The 24,922-nt window shown below is 36.7% G+C and overlaps 1 protein-coding gene across 1 annotated transcript in view; it reads left to right on the top strand.

Moving 5' to 3' along the window:
- FBN2 (fibrillin 2) overlaps positions 1-24,922 on the top strand; it is a 256,232-nt gene that overhangs the window by 125,184 nt on the left and 106,126 nt on the right. Inside the window, exons 8-11 of the mRNA XM_045838059.1 lie at positions 7,413-7,538; positions 19,070-19,222; positions 20,918-21,151; positions 22,088-22,225. Coding sequence (XP_045694015.1) covers positions 7,413-7,538; positions 19,070-19,222; positions 20,918-21,151; positions 22,088-22,225 — 651 coding nt within the window. The remainder of the gene's footprint in view (positions 1-7,412; positions 7,539-19,069; positions 19,223-20,917; positions 21,152-22,087; positions 22,226-24,922) is intronic.

Raw genomic sequence — 24,922 nt, 5'->3', positions numbered from 1 at the left:
AGGTTCAGATTAGCTTCAATAGTAAATTCTACCAAACATTCAAAAAAGAATTAATACCAATCCACCATAAACTTTTCCCCAGAATCCTTATGTTGAGCCCATCCCCCATACTGCAGGAGCCATCCCTCTCAGGCAGTGCACTCCTCTCTGAATGGCATCAGCCTGAGAGGGAGCAATAGCCCCACCCACAGAATTACTCTGCCCTACCCTGTGGTGCTTCAGCCTGACTGCTGATTACAGATTGATTAGATTGACAGCTGATCAGTTTAATGTCTCATTAATTTAACATCTAAGGCAGAAAATACAAAGAAACAGCCAAAATAGAGCCCATAGGAGTGCCTCCTAATACATTTTCTGAGGACAGTATTACTCTGCTACCAAGACCAGAAAGAACATACCAGAAAACTATACATTAAATGCTCTTATGAATGTAGATGTAAATATCCTCAAGAAAATATCAGCACACCAAATCCAGCCACATTCAAAAAAGGATTATACATCATCAGTTAAGAATTATACCAGAAATGCAAGGATGAGTCAGCATCTGAAAATCAAGTAATGTAATATATAAGTGGAATAAAGGACAAAAAAGAATAAAAATGATAAACAATATTCTCAACCTGATAAAAGGCATTATGAAAAACTATAGCTAATGTCATACTTACAGTCAGTTTCCCTGAAGATCAAGGACAGAACCAATATTCATTCTCAAAATTTCTGTTCAGCACTGTTCTAGAGGTTCTAGTTAGGACAATTAGGCAAGAAAAGGAAATAAAAAGTATCCAGGTTGTAAAGAAAGAAGTAAAAATATCTGTTTGCACATGATATGCCTTTAGTGCATAGGGGATCAGCTAAAATGAATAAGGTGTCCACTAAAGCAGAGAATGTATCCTGTGAAACACCATTTGATCCAGTAAATGAGTTTAGCCAGGCTGCTGTTATAAGATATCAATATATAAAAATGAATTATATTTCCATACACTAGTGGTGAACATTATGAAAATGAAACTAAAAAAATTTATTTAAAATGGTATGAAAAAGAATAAATACTTAGGAATAATTTAACAAAGGAAGTAAAAGAATTTCATACTTAAAACTATAAAACCTTGTTGAAAGAAGTGAAAGATCTAAATAAATGGAAAGACATCCCACATTTATAGACCAGAAACTTTAATATTAAGAAGGCAATACTTCCTAGAGTGGTCTGTAGATGGAACACAGTACTTGTCAAAAACCAAACTTTCTTTTTTAGCAGAAATTGACAATCTGATCTTAACGTTCATAGGGAAATTCATGACTTTTAAATCATGTATCAGATGTGGGACATATATAAAAAACCCTAACATGTCAATCATAAAAAGACAACTCAATTAGAAACTGAGCGAAGTAATTTAATAGTTTCCAGAGAACATATATATAAAAAGCCAATAAACATATGAAAATGTGCTTCACATCATTAGTTATGAGGGGAATGAATTCAAACCAAAACTACATGTGATACTGCTTCACACCATTACAATAAAAAGATAATGATGAGTGTTGGCATGATATAGAGAAATTGGAACCTCCATTTATTGCTAGTGATACTGTAAAATATTATAGCTACTTTGGGAAAAAAATTGGCAGTTTCTTAATAAGTTAAACATAGAGTTACAATATGACTCAACAGTTTCACTCTGTGTATGTATACTTAAGTGAGATGAAAACATATATCCACAGCAAACTAGTCTTACCCAAATGTTCAAAATGCTTTATTTGTAGTAGCCCCCAAATTGAGACAACTCTAATATCCAGCAAGTGGTGAACAAGTAAATAAAATCGAGTGTACCCATACAGTGGAATATTATTAAGCAATCAGAAAGAATGAAGTACTGATATATGTCACAACATGAGTGAACCTTGAAAACATTATGCTCAGTAAAGAAAGAGCAGATATTTTATGAATCCACTTATATGAAATGTTTAAAACATATGAGAAAAAGTAGTATTAGTTATAGGTATATTAGTTATAGATTAGTTATTTTCTAGGGCTTAGAGGAATGTAGGAAAAATGACTGCTAATGGGATGGAATTACTTCTGGGGGCATGAAACTGTTCTCAAACAAGGTTGTTCTGAGGTTTCAGAGCCCTATGAATATACTAAAAACCCTATGAATATACTAAAAGTATAAATGAATTTCATACTTTAAATGAGTGAATTTTATTACCACACAATTATTATATTTTTAAAAAGCTGTTTATAAATATACAATGAAATTCTGAGTACAGTTGATATACACCTTGCTCTCAAAATCTGAAAAAGGAAAAGAAAACAATAGTTTTCCTTTACAACTTATTTTATCATTTCAGTAATGTTTATTGTTCTTATAAATTTTTGAAATAATTAGCAATGTATTTCATTTAAATGCAGTCGTAAATATTCCTAATTCCAAAGTGTTTTAACTAATAGAAGTTGAATATAAAACAGAAATAGGAGGTCTGTCCAGAAAAAGTTCAGCCATTGTTAATATAATAAAAATGGTTTGTGTGACATCAATGTAACCTGGCAGCCAAGGAGAGTGGACTGAAATGCACATGCTTGAACAATGATAACTTGACTGGATATTGAGGGTGGTAGACACCATTGAGTGAGCATATATACCATGTGGTCATCACATTCAAAATGACTAAGCAAGTAGAGCAACAAGACTGAGTCAAATTTTGTGTTAACCTTGAACATTCCTCCTTGGAAACTGTTCAGATGATTCAGAAGGCCATAACTATGGGCAACTGGTGATTGGCTGTTTTATTACAACAACACATAAGCGGATGCATCACGTCTCCTGCAGAATTTTTTGGGAAAACATCAGATTGCCGAGGTGACTCAGCACCCCCTACAACCCAGATTTGGCGCCCTGTGACTTCTGGCTTTTCCCGAAACTGAAATCACCTTTGAATGGGAAGAGATTTCAGACCATTGATGAAATTCAGGGAAAAATGATGGGGTGGCTAATGGCAATTGGGAGAACTGTATGAGGTCCCTAGGTGCCTACTTGGAGGAGACTGAGGTGTCATTACCCTATGTACAATGTTTCTTGTATCTTGTATCTTCTTCAGTAAATGTCTCTATTTTCCATAGTACATGCTGGATACCTTCTGGACAAATCTCGTATACCATTTTATACCAAAAAATTATGCAGAATAGGCCAAGTACATAAAGTTCCTTGGCATATGTGGAAAGAAAAGATTCTGAGAACACTTTTTAAAAACAAAATTTCTTGTTTTATTTGTTCTAAGTTCTCTGTAACACAGTTGTTATATGGATTGCTTTTATGTATGAGGTACATATTGGAATTGACAATCTCTAGGGCAGTGTTCTTAGAATTGTGATATCTGAGATCACACTTAGCACTACTTACCAAATTATTCATTATATTCTGCTTTGAGTAAGATTTACAGTAAATGTTGTAAATGTTGGTTGACAAATATGAGGTTATGTGGTTTGGCAGTCAGTAACCTGTCAGATGGTTTTGCTTAGATCTAGTTTTCTTTTTCAGAAAGAAAGAAAGAAAGGAAGAAAGAAAAACATGTTCAGCCCCTTCAAATTACTAAACACTTTCCAGTCCTCTTTCTTTACTCTTCTATGGCACACTTAAAATGCCCTCCTTTTGACAGTGTTCTTCCTTAGCTTTCGTTCATCACACTCTTCCTCTTATTTCCCTGACTTTTCCTCCCCAGCCTCCTATACTAGTTTTTCTTCCTTTGACTTTCATTAGATGGTTGTGGTTCTTAGAGTTCCCATCTCAAGCACTGTTCTTTTCATCTATGTGTCTTCTTTGAGATTTCATCTATTGTTACAACTTCAAAATGTACTTCATAGAGTACAATCTGATGATAAACCACAATGTACATCTTTGTACAGCCTTACATCTGTACTGTTTCAAATTTTTAGCTACATAATTGGAATTTCTGCCTTTTACATATCTTAAGTTCAAAATGTCCTAGATTCAATTTAATCTCAAAATATGTTTTTATCTGTGCATCACATTCTCTGTTAATACCACTACTATCTCTGTTGCCAATCAAGCTAGAAGCCTGAGATATTTATCCAGTAGCAAAGTCCTATTGGTCTCTCCTTCTAGATATCTCTTGAATACATGCTCTCTTCCTTATCATAAGGCTTACTTCAGGCTCTCCTTTATCACTGAACTATTATCTATCTACATTACACTAAGGATTGTCTTCCTAAAATATTGATTTGCTTATGTCATGCTCTGGTTTAACTTAACCTCCTTCATAGACACCATTAATCATCTCAGAATAAAAGCCAAAACCCTTGGGAAAGCTTTTCAGGCTTCAGCACACAGCTAACTAGTTAAGCTTATTTCCATCAGTTTGTCCACCATTCTGGTATACTTTTCATTCTGCAACTGTGCCGTATTTTCAGATGTATTTTCACCCATGCTTTTTTTTTGCTTTTGTTTTTGTTGTTTTTTACTATTCTGAAGCTAACTGTATTTCCACTGGTCATAGTAAATGAATGGTTCAGGACTCTGGGCCTATTCCAATTACCACATTCTCCTGACTAGGGGAGTCCTTCAAAAATAGGCATGCGACTGAATTGAGGACATTAGAACAAAAGGGAAGATTTGCTTGGTTCTCCTTGGAGAACTTTTTTCTGTCCAAACAGTGAGAACCACAGGAGAGACACCCTCACCTCTGCTGGATCTCCCAGTCAGAGATCTAGCCTATGACCGCTACAGCCATTTTGGTCCTGTCAAGGATGAAGTCAAAGCACAGAGGAGAGCACAGTCAAGCGCATCTCACAGAAACTGAGCAAGAGACATTGGCTTAATCTGACCCTGAAGTCCATGCCCGCTCTGAACTTCCACATAGGCAAGTTATTAAATTTCTGGTTTATGTCAGTTTGGATTAGTTTGTCTGGTATTTGCAGACCAAAGCGTCCACACTGATAAATAAACTTTAAAAAAAGTTCAAGGAAAGGTAGGTGGAGGCACAGTAGATATGCAGAGAGAGCATGGATGGAAACAATTCCCATTGTTAAGAATACCTTTTCCCATGAGTGGACCTAGGCACACTTACATACATCTAGACAATATACAGTTTTCTTTTTGAGAAGATAATATTTCCACATCTGATTATGACATTTGCTCTTAAAGAAATACTACAAAAGAGCTAAATGCATACATCCTTATTAACATAAATGTTAATGCTAAATTTAAGTTTAAATTGATGAATAAATTTTGGGCATGACTACATGTAAATGAAGTCAAAAAAGAAAAAAATACAAAATGTTTTAATTTTTAAAATATGGGGGAGGCAGTATAGCCCAAAAATAAATGAAAAACATTCTTATTTTTCACATAGAATTCTTAAATACTTCACTGACAGCCTTTTACATGTAATTATTTTGAATCCAACCTTTTAAAATTCCTGCTTAATTCTAAGGAGAATTGTGAAACATGGAGTTTTTGCACAATAAAATATTTAATACAAAAACCACAAATTTAACATCATTCCATGTGCTCTTCTATGTTCCAGATTTTTTTTCCTTAGAAAAGAAAATGTCAAACATCTTTCTATTTTGTACTCTTTTTTTTATTGTCAGGAAGGGTATTTGGAAGTTAGAGCACAAAGAAGTTCTTTATTATGAAAGGAAATGCCTGGAAATAAGAGTTAATGCTTAAATTAAAGACTTAAGTTCCTAATTTTTAAGAATTTGGATTAATCCTGGGCCCCATAAGTGCCTGGGTTGTTGGTACAGCCTTAAATGGAAGGGGATCAGAAGGCCAAGTTTCTTGGTTCTTCACGTTTGTGCTTCTTGCTGCTGTACTTCGTGCTTGTCTCTTTTCCCCTTTTCCTTGTCTGGAAGTGATTGATGAATTTATCTGGTGATCTAAGTACAACTGTTGTAATGTCTTTTATTTTGTGAATCAGTTCAGTTTTATTAGGATGAGATCTTAATTTTGCACACATGGTTTCATTTTGTTGGGTTAAGTCTGATTGTAACTCATCACATTATGTATTTGCTACTCATGGAGTCAATTCATGTTGCAATTCAGATCTCTCATGGGGAACTGGTAGATTTTGATGTGCAACTGTGCCTCCAGTGGCTAACTTAAGCCTCAAATGAAGATGTTGTTTCAGAGAATGTCCAAATCTGTTAACTTTTTAATATACATATTCCAAGAAGATGCACATGCATATAGTTATTTCATGATACAGCTTGTAGGCAAGAGTGACTTCTCAGAATAAATGGGAAAGAAAAGAATGAATAAACTAATAGAGGAATTCAAGAAAGGCATTGCCAACTATTTTTTTAATGGTGAGGGTTAAAGTTTTTCTTGTATTTACAATAACAGTATCATTTTCCTGCGATTTTTATTGATACATTTCTAAAAATTAAATGTAACTAAAAATCTAAGAAGAAACTAAATGCTCAGATTCATATTTTAGTAATTATCTGCTTGTGGATTTTATAACTGGTCCCTGTATTCACCCGTCTTTGCAAGCTCTGCTTCTTAAAAAGGACAGCCAACTCCCAGCATGCATGGCTGCATTTTCCTTACAATGCCTCATTTCCTTTAAAATGTATTAGCAATTAGCTCCCAGTGTACCTGATTGTAGCTTTGTTTGACTTTCCACCTCTCTTTGCTTATTGAACTGGAAGAAAAGTACATTAAAGCTTATATAAATGGCCAGGTTTCCTGCTTTAGTGAAAGTTTAAAAGAAAGCGGACCTTTCATTAATGTGAAAAGGAATAGACTAGTCCCAGCATTGAGTAAGCTGAATGAATTAGCAGAGAGGTACAATAGGAAAACTGGACACCTCCCAAAGCCTCCGGAGTTTGCCCTTTGCAATGTTTCTGTATTATTTTAGACTTGAAGTTAATTACCAGAATGTCACATATGCCCATATTCAGATATAAGTACAAAAACCATTTCCTGAAGCCAAATAGAAAAATAAAAACATTTGCCACCTTTCACTGATTCAAATAATTAGTGTGAAAATTACTTATAAAATTTGTAAATGTAGCTACTCCATATTTTAAAATATAACCCCTGTATATGTGTTTCTTTTAAAGGCTATAGTAGGTATTTCCTAATTGATGTAGAATGGAAACTAAAATGTTGACATTTTTACTTATTTCCAATTTAAATTGCATTTGGGAAAAAAAAGATATAGAGTTTTGCTTTAGTTGGCCTTATTTTACTGCCATGGGAGTTGACTTTCATCTCAGTTCCCATAGATATGTGTGAGAAATTCTTTAGGGCCTGAAACAAGAGAATCTTCAGGGTTATATGATCTGACCTAATCAACCATGAGTGCGCTCATACTTTTTTTTTAATCCCTTTTACAAGGTATTTAATAAAGGCCTTTCTCAATCATCTTCTCCTCCTTTCCTTGATTAGACATCGATGAGTGCAGCATCATCCCTGGGATATGTGAAAGTGGCGAATGCTCCAACACCGTGGGAAGCTATTTTTGCGTTTGTCCACGTGGATACGTAACCTCAACAGATGGCTCTCGGTGCATCGGTAAGCCTCGTATTTTTGAAGGCACAATACACTGCTTCTTTATAATGAGAGAGCAGCCCAAACAGGTATGAAGATGGCAACGATTATAAAACCATTGGGAAAGTGGCTGAAAGAGTTGTTTAAAATAAATGGTACCACTATTGAGAGATTGATAGACCAGGTGCTCTTTGCAAAGACTTCAGTTTCAGAAGCCATCTGGGTTTATTTTATGCTGTCAGAGTCATTTTGGAAATGAGCAAAAACTTCCTGAAGATATTGCTCTTGACCAGCTTTAGAGCACAAAGGCAAGAGAAAGATTTTTAAAAATCTGCTTTTGAGGCAGAATGCAGTAATTAAAACTTCTTTCTGTTGCTATGAATCATGAGTGTAGTCAATTTCTTGTTTACTTAGACCTTGTTTGTTCTAGTGAAAATAGTTATTATGAAAAAGAAATTGATACCTTTAACTAACTTGAAGCATATTCAAATTAAAACCAAATATATCTGTATGTTCTCCTTTGTTCAGAAAGATGGAACGGTGCTTTGGTCATGTGTAGGTCAACCATTATTGAGTAAGTCTTAGACTTTAGGAGCATTAAAGATTCATGTGATACAGCCCTGGCTGGGGTGGCTCAATGGATGGAATGCTGGCCTGAGAACCAAAGGGTCACTTGTTCGATTCCCAGTCAGGGCACATGCCTGGGTTTCGGGCCAGGCCCCTGGTTGGGGGAGTGCAACAGGCAACCACACATTGATGTTTCTCTTCCTCTCTTTTTCCCTTTCTTCCCCTCTTTCTAAAAAATATATAATCTTTTAAAAAAGTGATTCATGTGATTCAGTAATTAGCAAAATTAAGTCAGCATCCAGGTTTACAGAGGATGGTCACTGAGGGTCACTGGGGTAGTCTTCTAGCCCCACCAGGAGGTTATATGTGCAACTAACTGCCAGGGTCCAAGTGAACTGGACAAATGAAATACAGGAGTCAGGGATGTAAGCTAGCAGTCTTTTCCTACCAACAAAAGGGCTGTGGCCAGTGGTAGCCAGTGGTAAAATGCATTGATATGCCAGTTCTTGCTATCCAATAGTAAACATGAGAGATATAGATGCTGCCTTAGAATATTGTATTGTCATCATAAGTGGCAGAAGGTGGCACTACCAGTAATGGAAGAACCAGTGGTGGTGGTAGTGAAAATAACTACTACCACTTATGAAACATGTATCATGTATAAGAAATTGTATATCTACATTACCTCATTATCTCGTAGCTTTGGGGCCTGGGGTAAGCTGCTGACCTGTCTATACTTTAGTTTCTCCTAGTAAATTTTTAATAAAATGTTTATTATTACTATTACTATTACTACTAGGAGGAGTAGGAGAAGGACATGCCTACACTGGACCCATATGTTATGATTTGTAATAACCCTGTGTGATAGGTATAATTTTTCAGATTTATAAATGAAGGAACTAAGGTTTAGAGAGGTAAGGTGACTTTTATTACAAGGCCAATAAATGCAGCTAGGCTTTGAATTTGGGTCTCTCTGACTCCTGCACATGTGTTACTGTGACACTACACTGCTTTCTCAACCACATCAAGGTGGCAGGGATCCTGTGCCTACATATCAAGGTCTCCAGTATGAGTGTTTACTCATTGGCTAGACTGTGAGCTCCATTAGGTCCTGCCTTAGGCAGCTTTATGTCTATGTGGTACCTTGCATACAAGTTTGGGCTTAATAAGTCTTTTCTGAATGAATAGGCTAAGCCAACAAATCAATGAATGAGGTAATATCAAATGCAAGAATGTTGCCTTGGTTGATAACTGTTTTGCACTGTTTGGTGCCCTGCTGGACATGGTGTGATAGCTCTGAGTTGTGGTCCTGGAGGCCCAGGGCCTGCGTGAGGTCCTGAGAGTGAGGCACAGTGAGTCCTGTGCTGAGCACTAGTCCCAGTTCATTTCAGTGTCAACATCCTGATCCAGGAACAGAGGAAGACACCTAAGGAAGGGAGAATAATATTCTAAAAGTATGAAACCAATGTTAAAATTAAGGAAGCAGCCTAAAATTTTTTTTGAGTAACTATGTTGTATTTGGAATAAGTTTGTGTTTTCCATATATGAGAAAAAAAATAAACCTAACATTTTAATATGTAAGAGATCTTTGGCTTTGACTTTTTAAAATCTGAGTCTGTATTTTCTTAGATTAAATTTACTTATGATGAATTATATATGTCATGGATATTCCCATCCTATTGATTTTGCAACCAAAATGCCTTGCTGAGGACTTTCAGTTGATCCTGAGGGCAGTGAGAGCCCATCAAGATTTTTGAGCAGGACAGAGACAAAAAATGGGAGAATAAACTGGTTTAAAGAAGTGAGGAACATCTTGATACAGTGATGTAGAAAGATACCAGGATGTGCTGTTACCACACATGTTATGTGAATGATGAGTGTTGATTGCATATACATGTTCACATTTACAACAAAACACTTGAAAGATAACCCAAAACTCCTAAAAATATTTAACTAAAGGGACAGGGAAGATGGAGATGAAACAAAATACCAAACACTGTGTTAGTTTTAACTATAGAATCATACAAAAGGTGACTGCAGGAAGAGGATGGTAGTTTTAATGAAGAAAAAAATGTCCCAGAAAGAGAAGATTAGACAGTGAGGAAGAAACACTTCACTATTTTAAAGGAGGAAGTAACCCTAAGAGCCATTGTCCCAGATTCTAGTTAGTCTAGTGTAACGGAAGCATGAAAGCAACATGAAGGTATTTTAGGAATAGCAAGGATCTGCAGAATCAATCAAGGGGAGCCCATGTTGGCTCCAGACCATCAGAGAGGCCCAGGGGGTGGGGGCGAGGCGGGGCCTGGCAGCCCTTCACGATCAGGGGATGAAACCTGAGACAATGGCTACTATTTACTGAACAGCTATTGTCACTGCTAGTATTCTGACCTGACCTAACCTCATTGCTGTTTTCTGGCTGAACCTTTTATTTTTAATGAGCAAAGCTCACTCAACAGGAGACATATTTATTTCAAGGTACAACCCCCAACTTTTACCAAGTTTTCATCACATTGTATAATTAACGGTTAGTTCTCTTAAATCAAGTGTAGACTGAATGTCAAGCCATGAAACAAATTCTGATAATAGTACCATTATTTTACTTCAAGATAGATTTATATTTTAATCAGAGGAGATGGATTACTTCCTCTTTTTCAGTGTGGCTTTAAATAAGACTTCATGTAAACCTTGCTCTGGGAGTGTGGTGAGGGTGATAGGAGATTACTGGAGGAATAGACTTGTTTTCATTTCTGTGACATATCAGTCCTACAGTTAAGCATATACCAAACATCAGAAGGATTCGTTCTGACGCTATAATAAATATGTTCCATCTGCCTCTGCCCCTAATAATTCTCCATTTCAAGAGATGGCATGCATTGATAACTCCTAGTTAGTTCTATGGGGTGTCCCTTTCTTATTGTGTCCCTTTCTTATTTCAGATATTCTTCCATATGACACATTTTCAACACACATAGTACTTTTATAAGGACTGTTCAGTTTTAGGTATGCAAAGCAAAGAGCCTAACTCCTAGCCACTGTTTTGCTTTTGAAATATATTTTGAGGAGACCTTAACTATGAGACATCACACTACACTGATCTGTATCTCATCCTGGTCTGTCTTTGACTCAAAGGATTGGAGGTAAATGGCTTGCCTCTTTGATGTTATTAGAAAAGAATAATTGCAGAATTTATGAAAAAAATTCTGACTTACTTTCCATCCCTCTTTCTCTGCCCTTCCACCTTCTCACCAGTGATGTGGTTTTCTTTAATACATGCTATCAGACCAGAGGCTTCCAAACTGTAGAACAGTAGTTGTTTATATTTATTGAATTTTCAAAAGCCTCTCTTTGACATTGAAAATGTTTTCAGATCCATGAATGATGATAATTCAATATCTTGGAGAAAACACATAATGAATTTGTATTTTTTTAGTCACAATGGCATCTCTGTAAGTGCCAGTCATGTAGTGCCTACATATTGTGAGGTGTTTCTCACATGTATTGCAATGTTCAGGGTAAGATTTGTGGACCCCTCACAATATTATTGCAAACTCCCAAAGTTTAGGAGTGGTATCCATAGATTCCTGCTGGATTTCTGATGAACAACTACTCATTTCATTACATATTCATTTACTTCCAATATGCTGTTGTATTTTACTCCTGAGCTGTTTAAAGTATAAGGGTTTTTTCTGGTTTGCAAACCAGCCAGATGGGCTTGGGAAAAGATGCGTTTTCTCCAGTTGTTGCATAGATATATCCATTAGATTAAACTTGTTAACTGTACTATTATAATTTTCTCTCTATCTACCAAATTTTGTCTACTATATCTATTAGTTACTGAAAGAATTGTATAAATATCCCATTATAATGGTAGATATCTCAATTTTTCTGTGTGGTTCTGTAACTTTCTTTTTAAAAAGATTTTATTTATTTATGTTTAGAGAGGGGAAGGGAGGAGAAAAGAAAGAGAGAGAAAAACGTCAATGTGTGGTTGCCTCTTGCACACCCACTATGGGGGACATGACCCAGAACTCAAGCATGTGCCCTGACTGGGAATCAAACCAGGGAACCTTTGGTTCACAGGCCGGCACTCAATCCACTGAGCCACACCACACCAATGTATATACTTTGGTGCTATGTTATAAGATAATGAATGTTTAAAGATACTGTATTTTCCTAGTGAATTGAACCTTTTTTCAATATGTATTGACTTTAACATCTTTTTCTTTTCTTTTTGGTCAATTTCCATATATTTTCTCTTGGTATATTTTATCTCATTATTTTGTATCACATTTTATGGGTAGAAGTGTAATGTTTAAATATATGCCTGTTTTATATTTTTCCTCTCACATTTTTTTGCTTCCTTGTGTTTTAAATGTGTCTCTTTGAAGAGTCAAAATACAAATTGTTTTTGCACAGTATGAAAATCTTTGTCTTCTGAGATTCATTGATATTTATTATAGTAACTGATATTTTTATTTCTTAATATATTTTATTGAGTATGCTATTACAGTTGTCCCATTTCCCCCCTTTATTCCCCCCTGCCTTGCACTGCCCTTCCCTCCCGCATCCTCCCCCCACTTAGTTCATGTCCATGAGTCATACATACTAGTTCTTTGGCTTCTCTATTTCCTATACTATTCTTAACCTCCCCCTGTCTATGTTGTACCTATCATTTATGCTTCTTATTCTCCGTACCTTTTCCCTCATTCTCCCCCTCCCCCTCCTAACTGAATGCTCCATGTGATCTCCATTTCTGTGATTCTGTTCCTGTTCCAGTTGTTTGCTTAGTTTGTTTTTGTTTTTGTAGGTTCAGTTATTAATAGCTATGAGTTTGTTGTAATTTTACTGTTCATATTTTTTATCTTCTTTTTCTTAGATAAGTCCCTTTAACATTTCCTATAATAAGGACTTGGTGATGATGAACACCTTTAACTTTGCCTTATCTGGGAAAGACTTTATCTTATCTCCCATTCTAAATGATAGCTTTGCTGGATAGAGTAATCTTGGATGTAGGTCCTTGCCTTTCATGACTTTGAATACTTCTTTCCAGCCCCTTCTTGCCTGAAAGGTTTCTTTTGAGAAATCAGCGGTAGTCTTATGGACACTCCTTTATAGTTAACTGTCTCCTTTTCTCTTGCTGCTTTTAGGATTCTTTCCTCATCTTTAATCATGGGTAATGTAATTATGATGTGCCTTTGTGTGTCCTTCTTTGGGTCCAACTTCTTTGGGACTCTCTGAGCTTCCTGGACTTCCTGAAAGTCAATAGACTTTGCCAGATTGAGGAAGTTCTCCTTCATTATGTTTTCAAAAAAGTTTTCAATTTCTTGGTCTCCCACTTTTCCTTCTGTCATCCATATGACTCCAATGTTGGGATGTTTAAAGTTGTCCCAGAGGTTCCTAAGACTCTCCTCATTTTTTGAATTCTTGTTTCTTCATCCTGTTCTGGTTGAATGTTTATTTCTTCTTCTCCAAATTGTTGATTTGATTCTTGGTTTCCTTCTGTTCACTGTTGGTTCCCTGTATATTTTCCTTTATTTCATTTAGCCTAGCCTTAATTTTTTCCTTTATTTTGTGACCATACTCAGCCATTTCTGTGAGCATCCTGATTGCCAGTGTTTTGAACTGTGCATCTGATAGGTTGGCTATTTCTTCATCGCTTAGTTGTATTTTTTCTGGAGTGGTATTTCTGTTCTTTCATTTGGGCCATTTTTTTTTTGTCTTAGCCACCTGTTAAGTAGTAAGGGGCCTTAGGTATTTACCAGGGTGGGGCAATCCACATCGCTGCTTTGTGGTGCTGTATGTGGATGAGGGGTCCAAAAGGGAACAATGATGCTTGCTGGGCTCTCATCCAGCTTTCAATAACTTTCTCCACTACCTACAAGCAAATTGGGCCCTTCTGGTGCTGATTCCCAGGTGGGTGGGTTTGTATACATTCTAGGACCCTGTGGATCTCTCCAATGAACTCTCCTGTGAGGCTGGAGTTTTTCCTGCTACTGTACTCCCAACCCCCTCAAGTTTTTACCACCAGAGGTTTTGAGGCTTAATTTCCCTGCACTGGAACCCTGGGTTGTATGGTCTGTCTTACTCCCCATTTTTCTTCCCAGTTTATCCACACGCAAATGTGGGACTGCCTGGTCCTCCAGCCGCCACCTTGCCCACTCCAGTCACTTCCTCTCTGCCCCGGCTGCTTGTCTTTGCCCTCCTACCTGTCTGAAATAATATTTCTTCTTTAACTCCTTGGTTGTTGGACTTCCATACAGTTTGATTTTCTGATAGTTCTGGGTGTTTTCTGTTTTTAAATTTGTTGTTGTCCTTGTTTTGGTTGTGCGAGGAGGCAACATGTATCTATCTGTGCCTCCATCTTGGCCAGAAGTCCTAATGTTTTTATTTCTATTAACGTCTTTGTGCTTCTTACCTATCTTGCTTTTTTGTTACCTTTTCCTTTTTCTTGCCTTTTTTTAAAGATTTGTTCAGGATTCCCTCTTTCCTCACATTTCATCTTTTTATTGTTTAGAGTTACATGCTTTATTTCTGTGGATTTTGTAGTTATCCTAGCTGTTTTCATATGCATGTGTAACTTCAAGTCTAAAATTAATCTGTTTTGCCCTTTTATAAATAAGAAAAGATATTAGAATGGTTATACTTTGATTCCCCCCCCCCGATTTAAAAAATTCTAGCCATTGTCACTCCTTCTTTGCAACAAATTAATCATTACTTTTGCTCTTTGATATATTTTAATGCCTGTTTAGATTTTAGCCAATTACCTAACAATATTTTTTCCTCTTCATTCTTTAATGCTTTCCAACCCTTCTACTTGAAATCATTTTCCTTTTGCCTAGAGCACCTCTTCAAAAATTTCCTTTAGAGAGAAACTTTTGGTGGAAAATTCTGTTTTTGTATTCAGAAAATAACCTTGATTTTCCCTCTGGAAAGATGGCTTCTTGGGATATAGACTGTTAGGTGGACAGTTATTTTTATCTCAGTGTACAGAAGATACTGTATCTAGCATCCATTGGTACTATTAAGAAGTCAGTGATTATTTAAATATCATTCTTGAGCAGGTAATCTGTTTTTTTCTTTCTAACTATTTTTAAGGTCTTCACTTTTCCTTTATTGTTCTGTAGTTTCAGTGATATGAACCTGTGGATTTCTTTTTATTTTTCCAACTTTGGATTGCAAAAATAAAAAGAAATTAAAATTGGAATTCCTAGATCTGAGATTGCTGCAACTTTGTTAGAAAGTCCTGAAGGAGTATCTGTTGAACATTGCCTCTCCCCCAGTCTGCTTATTAACTCTTTTAGTACTCTTATTAGATATATATTACCTTTTGAAGCTCTTGTTCATATTTCTTAACTTCTTCTTAACATTTTCTTTATCTCTCTGAACTATACTGAAGTTAATTTATTCAGCTACATTTTTCAGCCCAGTAATTTTGTTTTCATCTATGTGCAAAACTCTGCAATATATTCAGTGAGCATTTTATTTCAGTCATGATGATTTTCATTTATAGAAGTTTCATGGAATTCTTTTGTCACTTCTTACCTTTTTTATAAGCTCTTTTCCTTTGTTCACATTTTTATATTTTAATTGACTTCAACAAATTAATATAATTTAGTTATTAGTTAACATTTTATAAATTATTGTTAGTTAATAAGTCAGAATTGGTGTGACCATTCCAGTATCTGAAATTTGCTGTTTAATCTGGTAGCTTTTTTTTTCATTGAGCCTTGTTTCTTTATGTGTTATTTATATACTTATTGTTTTCCTGTTGGCTACTTCTTTTTCTTGGAACTTTATTTATGGGAATTCTTTAAGACCTGGTGTCAGTATTAAGTCTTCAGTGGTATTAGCTTTTGCCAATTGCTTGCAATACTTCTACCTGAGGACATGTTTATATTATATTCCTCCTTTGAAGTTTTTCAGACCTAATATGAATTGAGACATCAAAGCTGTCTGTGTGAGGAGGAGCTTGTGGTAACAGATTCTTAGGAAAGATCTTTCTTCTCTTCCTCCCAGCACTGAGGCAGTGACAGGCAGGTGTCTTAGCTGCCCTTCTCTTTATTAACCTTATACTAAGGATACAGCTCTCTGGGGCCGCTGCTTTATGAGGGAGTTCCCTATTACATTTGCATTGGAAGGGAGAATCTGGGCTCTTTATTTCTTGTGCTTTGGGTCCTATGAAAGTACCAGAGCTGGAATTGAAAGTCTCTGGAGTTTTGCAGAAGCACGCCCTAAAGCTGAAACCTTTCTGTTCACTTACCTCCTAAAATTCCTGTTCGCAACTTCATTTTGAGACTTTTTTCCTTTCCTTCACACCAACTAGGTGATGTTTTTTTTTAAATAGTTTTTTGTAATTTACCTGGGATGTATCTACTGGGAGAGACATTTCAGAATGATTCATCCACTATTCTGCTGCAAACAGAACATATATTGTTTTATTAAATTCACTAAATATAGTTGTAAAATCAATTAGCATTTTGTTATAAACCTAGGTCTCCTGATTCAAGGCCATTGTTTTTCCTTCAAAACTTACCATACAGCCTCCTCCTTTCAGAGACCTTGAAGAGATAAGTACAATTCAGCCTACCTTGTTTCATAATCATGATTATTGTTAAGAGTTTAGGACTTTCTAGTTTATATCCTGTCCTGGAGGAATGCAACAATCAAGTAAATCTAGGAATATGATACTTTGGGTTTGTGTAATGAATATTCCCAACCTGTGCGGTATATAAAGTGTCTGCAGTGTCTTTACATGCACGCATCCAATTCGTACACATGCTGCTCGAGTTATGATGAGGTTGCTTTTTAATAAACTCTTTGTAAGTTGGAAACACATTTAATATGCCTCACCTAGCAAACATAACATCATCGCTTTGCTTAGCTTACCTTAAACATGCCCAGAACACAATATCCTAAAATGCTGGCAGCACAGTACACTGTAGAGTGTCCGTCGTTGACCATGGTGACCAGTGGCTAACTGGGAGCTGCGGCTCATGCCCACCGCCCAGCATCAGCAGAATGTAGCACACCGTACTTCTGTCGCCCAGGAAAAGATCAAAATCAAAATTCAAAGTAGAGTTTCTACTGCACGCATGTTGCTTTCACATGTTTGTAAAGTCAGAAAATCGTAAGTCAAACCATCCTCATGTTGGAGATCATCTGTACTTTGCTTTGGACATACATACTGGGTTTCTTTGGGAAGTGGAAGAGGTATTGTGATTCTTAATGGAATATCATAAGCCAATTCATTGACTTAACAATAGCTTAGAAGCAAAGCAATCTGGGGTATACTATGGACCATTTGAAAAAATAATATATTTATTTTAAACTATCTCTAGTGCAAGAAAATTAGGCTTTACCTATTAATGGAATCATTTGTAATTAATAGTTTTGAGGGCATTATTACTATCAGCTCCTGATGGTTGTGCTACATCTTTCTTCTTGTGGCCATTGACAAAATGTTCCTTGAAAGCATCTTGATAAAAGTTGAATAATGTATAGTGAATAAGTCTCACGGGTTTTTCATTGTTTACAATAAGAGTAGCTTCAATTATAAACCCATAGTTTACAGATGATATTAATATTTTATCTTTGTGCATTTTTACTCTTTAGGTAGTCTTTTGATGATATCTTCTACCCTTTATCTGCCATTCTGATCCTTCTCCACACTGTGGCCAGAGTGACCTTTATTAGAGTCACGTTTGATCACGTCACTTCCCTCTCCCCAGTCCTTCAGGACAACACACAACACTCATCATAGCAGTCCTGCCAAACCCAGTGGTCACTCTGCGTCTGCACCTACTTTACTTTACATCACCATTTGACAAAATCAATGACCCCCTGGTTCTTGAAAATGTCCATCCTCATGGCTTCCAATACCATGTATGTACACTGATAAATTCACAGGTATGTGTCTTCAGTCTGACCATTCCCCTGGGTTCCAAGCTCACACATTTAACATCCTAAATATAACACGTTAAAGACAAGCCTTGTATTATGCCCTCTAATCCTACTTCTTCCCTTGTTATCCCCACCCCAGCTGTGTAAGTCAAAAACTCAGGAAATGTCCTCTTTCCCTCATTCTCCACACCCACGCAAGTCCCCACTGGCTGTGCTTTCAAAATACACCTGCCCTCTCATCATCTTCACTGCCACCACCCTCATCCAGGCTACCATCATCTCTCACCTGAAGGTCTTCAGTGTCATCTTCACAGGTCTTCCTGTGCTCACGGCAGTCAGTGGCCAAAGAGATTTTTTAAAAAATATAAACTATTGTGTTTCGTCTCCTTTAAACCATCCAATAACTCTTAAAAAATGCCAAGTAAAATCCAAAGTCCTTCCCTAATGGTCTTCAGGGCTTTATGTGACCTTGCCTTTGGTATCTCCCTGAGCTCATAGTCTCCCCCTTTTGCATGCTTTTGTCTAGTCACATTGGACTCTTGTTTTTCACAGATACCAAACACATTTCCTTCTTTCTCTTTGAACAGCTCTTATTTTAGGTAACTACATGATTCATGATCTCACTTTATTCAAGTCTCTGTCTCAAAGAGATGCTTCTGATCAACTTTTCTAAAATTGACCTGTATCAGTCAGATATGGCTGTGTAACAAACATCCACAAAAAATCTCAGTGGCAAACAATAGCACACATCAGCAGGTCAGCAGGGGACTGGATGATCTAGGATGTGATGGGTTTTTGCTTTCTTTCAAGGTCCGAATCTGTCTGAGTTAGCTTCTCCCTGCACTATGGGCTCATACCTGCTTCACATCTTTCATGTTTGTATCTCTGAGATGTGGCATGGAATAGGTGCTCAATGAACTTATTGGCCAGTAAATAAGTAAAGGAATGAATCAATGTAATAGAAATTAAGAAAATAAAAAGATACCCTAGAGATTAAATAAAATAATTCACTTCATTTGTGTGAAATGATTGATGTAAGAATCGGAGATAATTCTGCCATATCTTCTGTTTTATTTTTACATGTTCAGATCAAAGAACAGGCACATGTTTCTCAGGCCTGGTGAATGGTCGCTGTGCACAAGAGCTTCCAGGCAGAATGACAAAAATGCAATGCTGCTGTGAGCCCGGCCGCTGCTGGGGCCTTGGAACCATCCCCGAAGCCTGCCCCGTCAGAGGCTCTGGTGAGCTCCTGGCTGCTGGTCTCCTCAGGCAGGCAGCGTTAAGACCATTTGTACTAAGGTCCTAATATACTCTGCTCTTGTTTCTGAAGTCACGTCATGTCTGTATTCCTGTTATTGTCTTCAATGTGACTTGGGTGTTTTTGTGAGGGATAGGGTGGCATTGTTTATTTGGGATCAGTTTTGATTATACCCAATTTGTTAATATCAGAAGAATTCCTGAAAGCTGATTATCATTTGTCTTTGTGCAAATATTTTAAAAAATGATTTTGGACATCTGCATTTCAATTCAGTTTTAAAACCTGGTCTTTCATTCCAGAGCTTGAATATCTTTGACTGACAAAGTTCAACTTTCATTTATATTCCATTTCAGAAGTACCCTTATCTTATAATGTCCCAATCCTTTAAGACATTTCCTTTTTTTGATGACCTGAAAACGAAGGCTACAAGAGTAGGAGGATGCCTCTCATACACTCTGTATTAGCTGCCATATAGCTGAAGCTAAATTGGGAAATTACTTTAGAATGAATGAGCAGTAGCTTCTCTTGTTAATATAATATGAATAGTTAGTTACAATGAATGTTTATCACATAAAGGTATAGCAATATATTTTATTTTTTAATATTTTATTTATTTATTTTTAGAGAGGGAAGGGAGGGCGATAGAGAGACAGAGAGAGAAACATCGATGTGCGGTTGCTGGGGTTTATGGCCTGCAACCCAGGAATGTACCCTGGCTGGGAATCGAACCTGGGACACTTTGGTTCCCAGCCCACGCTCAATCCACTGAGCTACGCCAGCCAGGGCGCAATATATTTTATTATATTGTCTTCATATTAAAGTATTATTTTGAAAATAATTAAGTTTTTTGAACTATGCCTATACAAATATGTGCCTATATGTTTGCTATGGAGAAAAATAAGGCATATTCTTTCACAACTTTTAAGCTATAAAATATCAAAACTGAGTTGTAAAATTTTTTAAAAACCAGAGTTAATGTGTAGTACATAATTTTGGAAACTCGTAGTTTCACTAGTAATGTATATTAGTACTATTAATACTGAAACAATTGAGTAAAATTGTTTTCATTTCTTGTGATATAGTTTCCTAATTATGAGAACAATTAAGGAAATAAAGGTGATGACTATCCTTTCTTCTTTCTGCTCAACTTTGATACTTGGATAAATAAGGAGCAGATGTAACAGCTTATTAAGTACTATCTTCTGTTAAAATCCACATTGGAAAAGCTATTCTGAAGCCATCTTAATCCCTTAAAGGGAAGAAAAGGGATAGGAAACATATATAGGTGCAATACTGATGGCATTTCAAGCAAAGTGGAATATATAGAATGAATTACTTAAAGCTTTAATTTTCATCTATTCAGTTAAATTTCTTGCATTCATAGCTAATCTGAAACTTGATGAGTTTCACTAAAGTACATATAATCAAAATGCTCTTATAGATGATTCTTTGGTTATGCAACTTAGTTAAATTATGACATGCAGGTTTTGATTTTGTTCTGGAACATTTATACCTTTTCCTGCTACTTTTTAGCATTGAAAATATTTACCAGGATAATACCCTACTTATTCACATCATGTAGTGTACATAAGCTAAAATGACCATTACAGTATACAGATTGCTTTTATTATGCAGAAAGACATCCATTTGTGTTTAACTGACCTTTCTTTTTCTCTAGAGGAATACCACAGACTTTGCGTGGATGGGCTTCCAATAGGAGGGATCCCAGGAAGTGCTGGTTCCAGACCTGGAGGCACTGGGGGGAATGGCTTTGCCCCAAATGGCAATGGCAATGGCTATGGCCCTGGAGGGACAGGCTTCATCCCCATCCCTGGAGGCAATGGCTTTTCTCCTGGTGTTGGGGGAGCAGGTGTAGGGGCCGGGGGCCAGGGGCCCATCATCACTGGACTGAGTGAGTGTTCGTTCATGTTTTTATAAACCCTTTAGTTTTCTGCCTTAAATGGTATAATTTCTAGCATTTTTCCCAAGAGATGTGTGTATGTATATGTATACATGTAAAAATCTGTTTCAGGGTCTAAAATATAATGTGGTCATATAGAATTCGTAAGAAAAATATTATTTTTTATGTTTCATTAACTTTTTAAATTGGGGAAAAGAATGAGTGACTCAGGCTTTCTTTGAAAACACAGATGAGAGCGCGGTAACCCTGAGGTCTAGATGACACCGTGCGAGAGCGCGTTTCTGGTTCCCGTGTGTTTCACTTGGCCCTTTGCAGCTGCCCTGTTCTTACAACCCTTGACTGACTTCCAGAATCATTTCTCAACTGAGATAAACTGCATAAGTCTTGCTCTGTGCCTATCCAAATATTATAATGAAATATCTTTCTTTTCCTCACCCTGTTTTGTTGAATAACTTAAGAAATTGAGAACCGTGGGCTTCAGGCCAGAATTGGCATTGGCATACTTGACATTTAAGTTCACTCTTTTGAAAAGAACGGCTCTTGCTAATAATATTTAATGATGTCCTGCAGTGTGGTGTTTATTCTTTTTGGCACATTGCCTCTTTACTATATCTGAATACTCAGCACAGTTACAGAAAAAGAAATGGCAAGCATTCAAATGTACAGTAGAACATTCCTGAAATTTTAAAGATATTATTGTGGGCAAAGTCTCCAGATGCGTAACTTAACAAATGCAAGTTACAACCATTTGTCTCAAGAATATCTTTTAGATACTCATCATCAATGTTTTAATATAATATAAAATAATGTGAACTTTTGATATATATACTTAATTAATGTACTATTAGGTATCCTTTTAAAAAAATTCTAAGAAATATAATCCACGGTATAGAGATAAAATATCACTTGTGTTTTAATTCTCCATAGCTATTCTCAACCAGACCATAGATATCTGTAAGCACCATGCTAATCTCTGTTTAAACGGACGCTGCATACCTACTGTTTCTAGCTACCGATGTGAGTGCAACATGGGCTATAAGCAGGATGCAAATGGAGATTGCATAGGTAAGCTCATGAGTCTTTAATCCCTCTTAGGTTTTGATAGCTTTTACACTGTAAGAGCAAATTGGGCTGAGTATGAGAGAAAAAAAAATCTTTTTGAAGTAGAGCTAATTTCCAAGCTGCCTCTGCTGTGTACATGACTTCCACATGCTCCCTTAACCTAATGCTGAGCCAGGCCACTTCAAGAATCCCCCGCCCTAAATATTGAGATTTATGTCTCTGCCTCTCCTTGCTTTCTTTCCTTCTTAGCTGAACAACCCTGACATACCATGGTGACGTTAACATGCAGAGGAAGGCACAGATTGGGGAAAAATAGTTGATGATTTTTTTTAGACACATAGGGTTTTAGGTGTCTAGAACATTTAATTATAGAGATCTAAAGAAAGCTAAGGGGAGTGTTCAGGGCTGGAGTTACAGGTCAGTAACAGAAGTAGCATTAGAACCATGAGGGTGAACATTGTCTCGCAGACTGAACAACAGGAAGAATGAAGGGGTAACAGTACTGCAGCTAGAATCCTGTGCAAAGCAACATAAGTCCATAAAGAAAACAGTAAGAATGTTGGAGAGACAGAAAAATAATCCAGAAAGTATTATGTCACTGAAGCTGTGCATGGGTACACTTTCAAGAGAAAAGTAGTGTTAAGTGTTAAATATGACAGAACACTCAAATACAGTGAGGGAAAAGAAATCTTCTGGATTTTATAATGAACAGAGTTTTGAGGATCTATTAAGAGCAGATTTAGGAATATGGGAATTGAGCCTTTTTGAGGTTTATTTTATTTATTCTTCATGTTAGCAAGTGATCGTGTATGTGTATGTTTCATAATTAGCATAACACTAAATATCAGACTTAGGTTCAGGTCTTCTGTTATAAAATATAGATGAGAGACCAGAAATGGAGAGTGAGGATTATAATTTTGCTAAAAAGGTCTAAGTGGACTATGATTATGAAGGAAAACGTGAGTCAAATATGATGTTTTGGAAAAATGATCATTCTAAACTATGTTCAAAGCTACAAGATAAAATGATTAAATAAGGCTTCTCTCAGGATCCCTATGTGCAGTGGCTCAGGTACCAATCACACCCTGGGTGTGCCCTAAGGGTGTGCCGTGTATAACCAACCACGCCCAGCAGCCCTGGCTTAGCTAATACTGCTTGGTGCTTGTTTAAGTCACAGACCAGGTGATTATTTTTGAAACACCGTGAAATACTGATATATTTATTATTATTATATGAGTGGAAAATGTTTTTACCACCAGAAAACAGGATTATAAGTATATAATATATAAAATACTCCCTTTTAGGCATATGTACACAGTTTCAGTTTGTCAACCTGAAATTTTATTGATTTTTTTTTGTTTTGCTATTAATATTTGTCATTCATGTGTCACTGCAAGATTCACTAATTAAAGCTGAATGTAGGCCAGAAGTTAAGTATTTTCTGTAAATTAGCCAGAGACCACCATTTATTTCATGTAAGTGCCAGGGCACACTTTATTCTAGCTAGTAAAACACCTCTCGTCTGGGAGAGTTTGTGAACCTTTGGTATAAACTACCTTTAGGGATCAACAGTTCTTTCTGCAGCCACGCTGGCAATCCAGCCTTCTTAACCAGGGTTCCTCTAGAGAATTAAACTCTGCAAAAAGTGATTCCAGTGACTTCTTTCAATTCTCCCAAGACTGATGCCTAGTTAATACAACTCCAGATGCATAGAGATGAGCCAGTCACATGAAATGGGTGTCTTAAGGTCCTTACTTTTCCTGGGACCCAAGCTCTGTCTTATGTAGTGTTGGGATCGTGTGTCTGCACAGCTAGTATGTTAGTGTAAGCCTCAGACTTCTGAGTTCTACCCACACATGACTGCAAACAGTTCCATTCCAATGTGATCCCATCATCCAGCCCTGAAAAGGAAAGACATAGGCAGAGTTATCTTTCTATGGTAATCAGTAGGGACAAAGATTAGTATTGGGGCATATTTTCAGAAGTTAAGTTTTTAATATATTTTTTTAAGATTTTATTTCTTTATTTCTAGAGATGGAAGGGAGGGAGATAGAGAAAGAGAGAGAGAAACATCAATGTGCGGTTGCTGGGGGTCATGGCCTGCAACCCAGGCATGTACCCTGACTGGAAATCGAACCTGCAACACTTTGGTTCACAGCCCGAGCTCAATCCACTGAGCTACACCAGCCAGGGCTAGTTTTTAATATTTTTCATGCTATACTCTTTCTGCTGTCAACGTCTAGCCAGTGTGAGTTTGAGTTTATAAACAACAAGTTGGGATATCAGAAAAAGTTACAGAGGATATAAGCCCAAGATAAAGTGGTAACTGTTTTCATTGCACCTGCCTTTGGAGGAATCAGAGACTGCCCTTGCTCTTTGGGAACTTCAGTGAGATGCTGAGGATGTGGGATGGCCTGAAAGGCAGTAACAACTGTATTGAAGGTTCAAAGACAACAAAAGTAGAATCGAGCTCATTCTCCTATTATGAGTTAGTTACTCCTGAGACCTGAAAACAGTTATATTTACTCATCACATTGTTCTCTTTTTCTCCTGAGAGTTCTATTCCAAAATGGATTTTTGTGACTCTTTTACTGTCTATATAAGTCAAACTGCTGTTAGCAGTGGTTTTTAACTTCATCTAAATTATTCTATTTTGGAATAGTAAGAAATAATTTTTGTTTCTGTAGGGCCAGAGGTGAT

Source organism: Phyllostomus hastatus, unplaced genomic scaffold (genome assembly GCF_019186645.2).
Source record: "Phyllostomus hastatus isolate PE091 unplaced genomic scaffold, TTU_PhHast_1.1 phas_contig_254, whole genome shotgun sequence".
In the NCBI taxonomy this organism is placed as follows: Eukaryota; Metazoa; Chordata; class Mammalia; order Chiroptera; family Phyllostomidae; genus Phyllostomus; species Phyllostomus hastatus.
The sequence above is the reverse complement of the archived record's forward strand: the minus strand, read 5'-3'. Positions and strand labels throughout refer to the sequence as shown.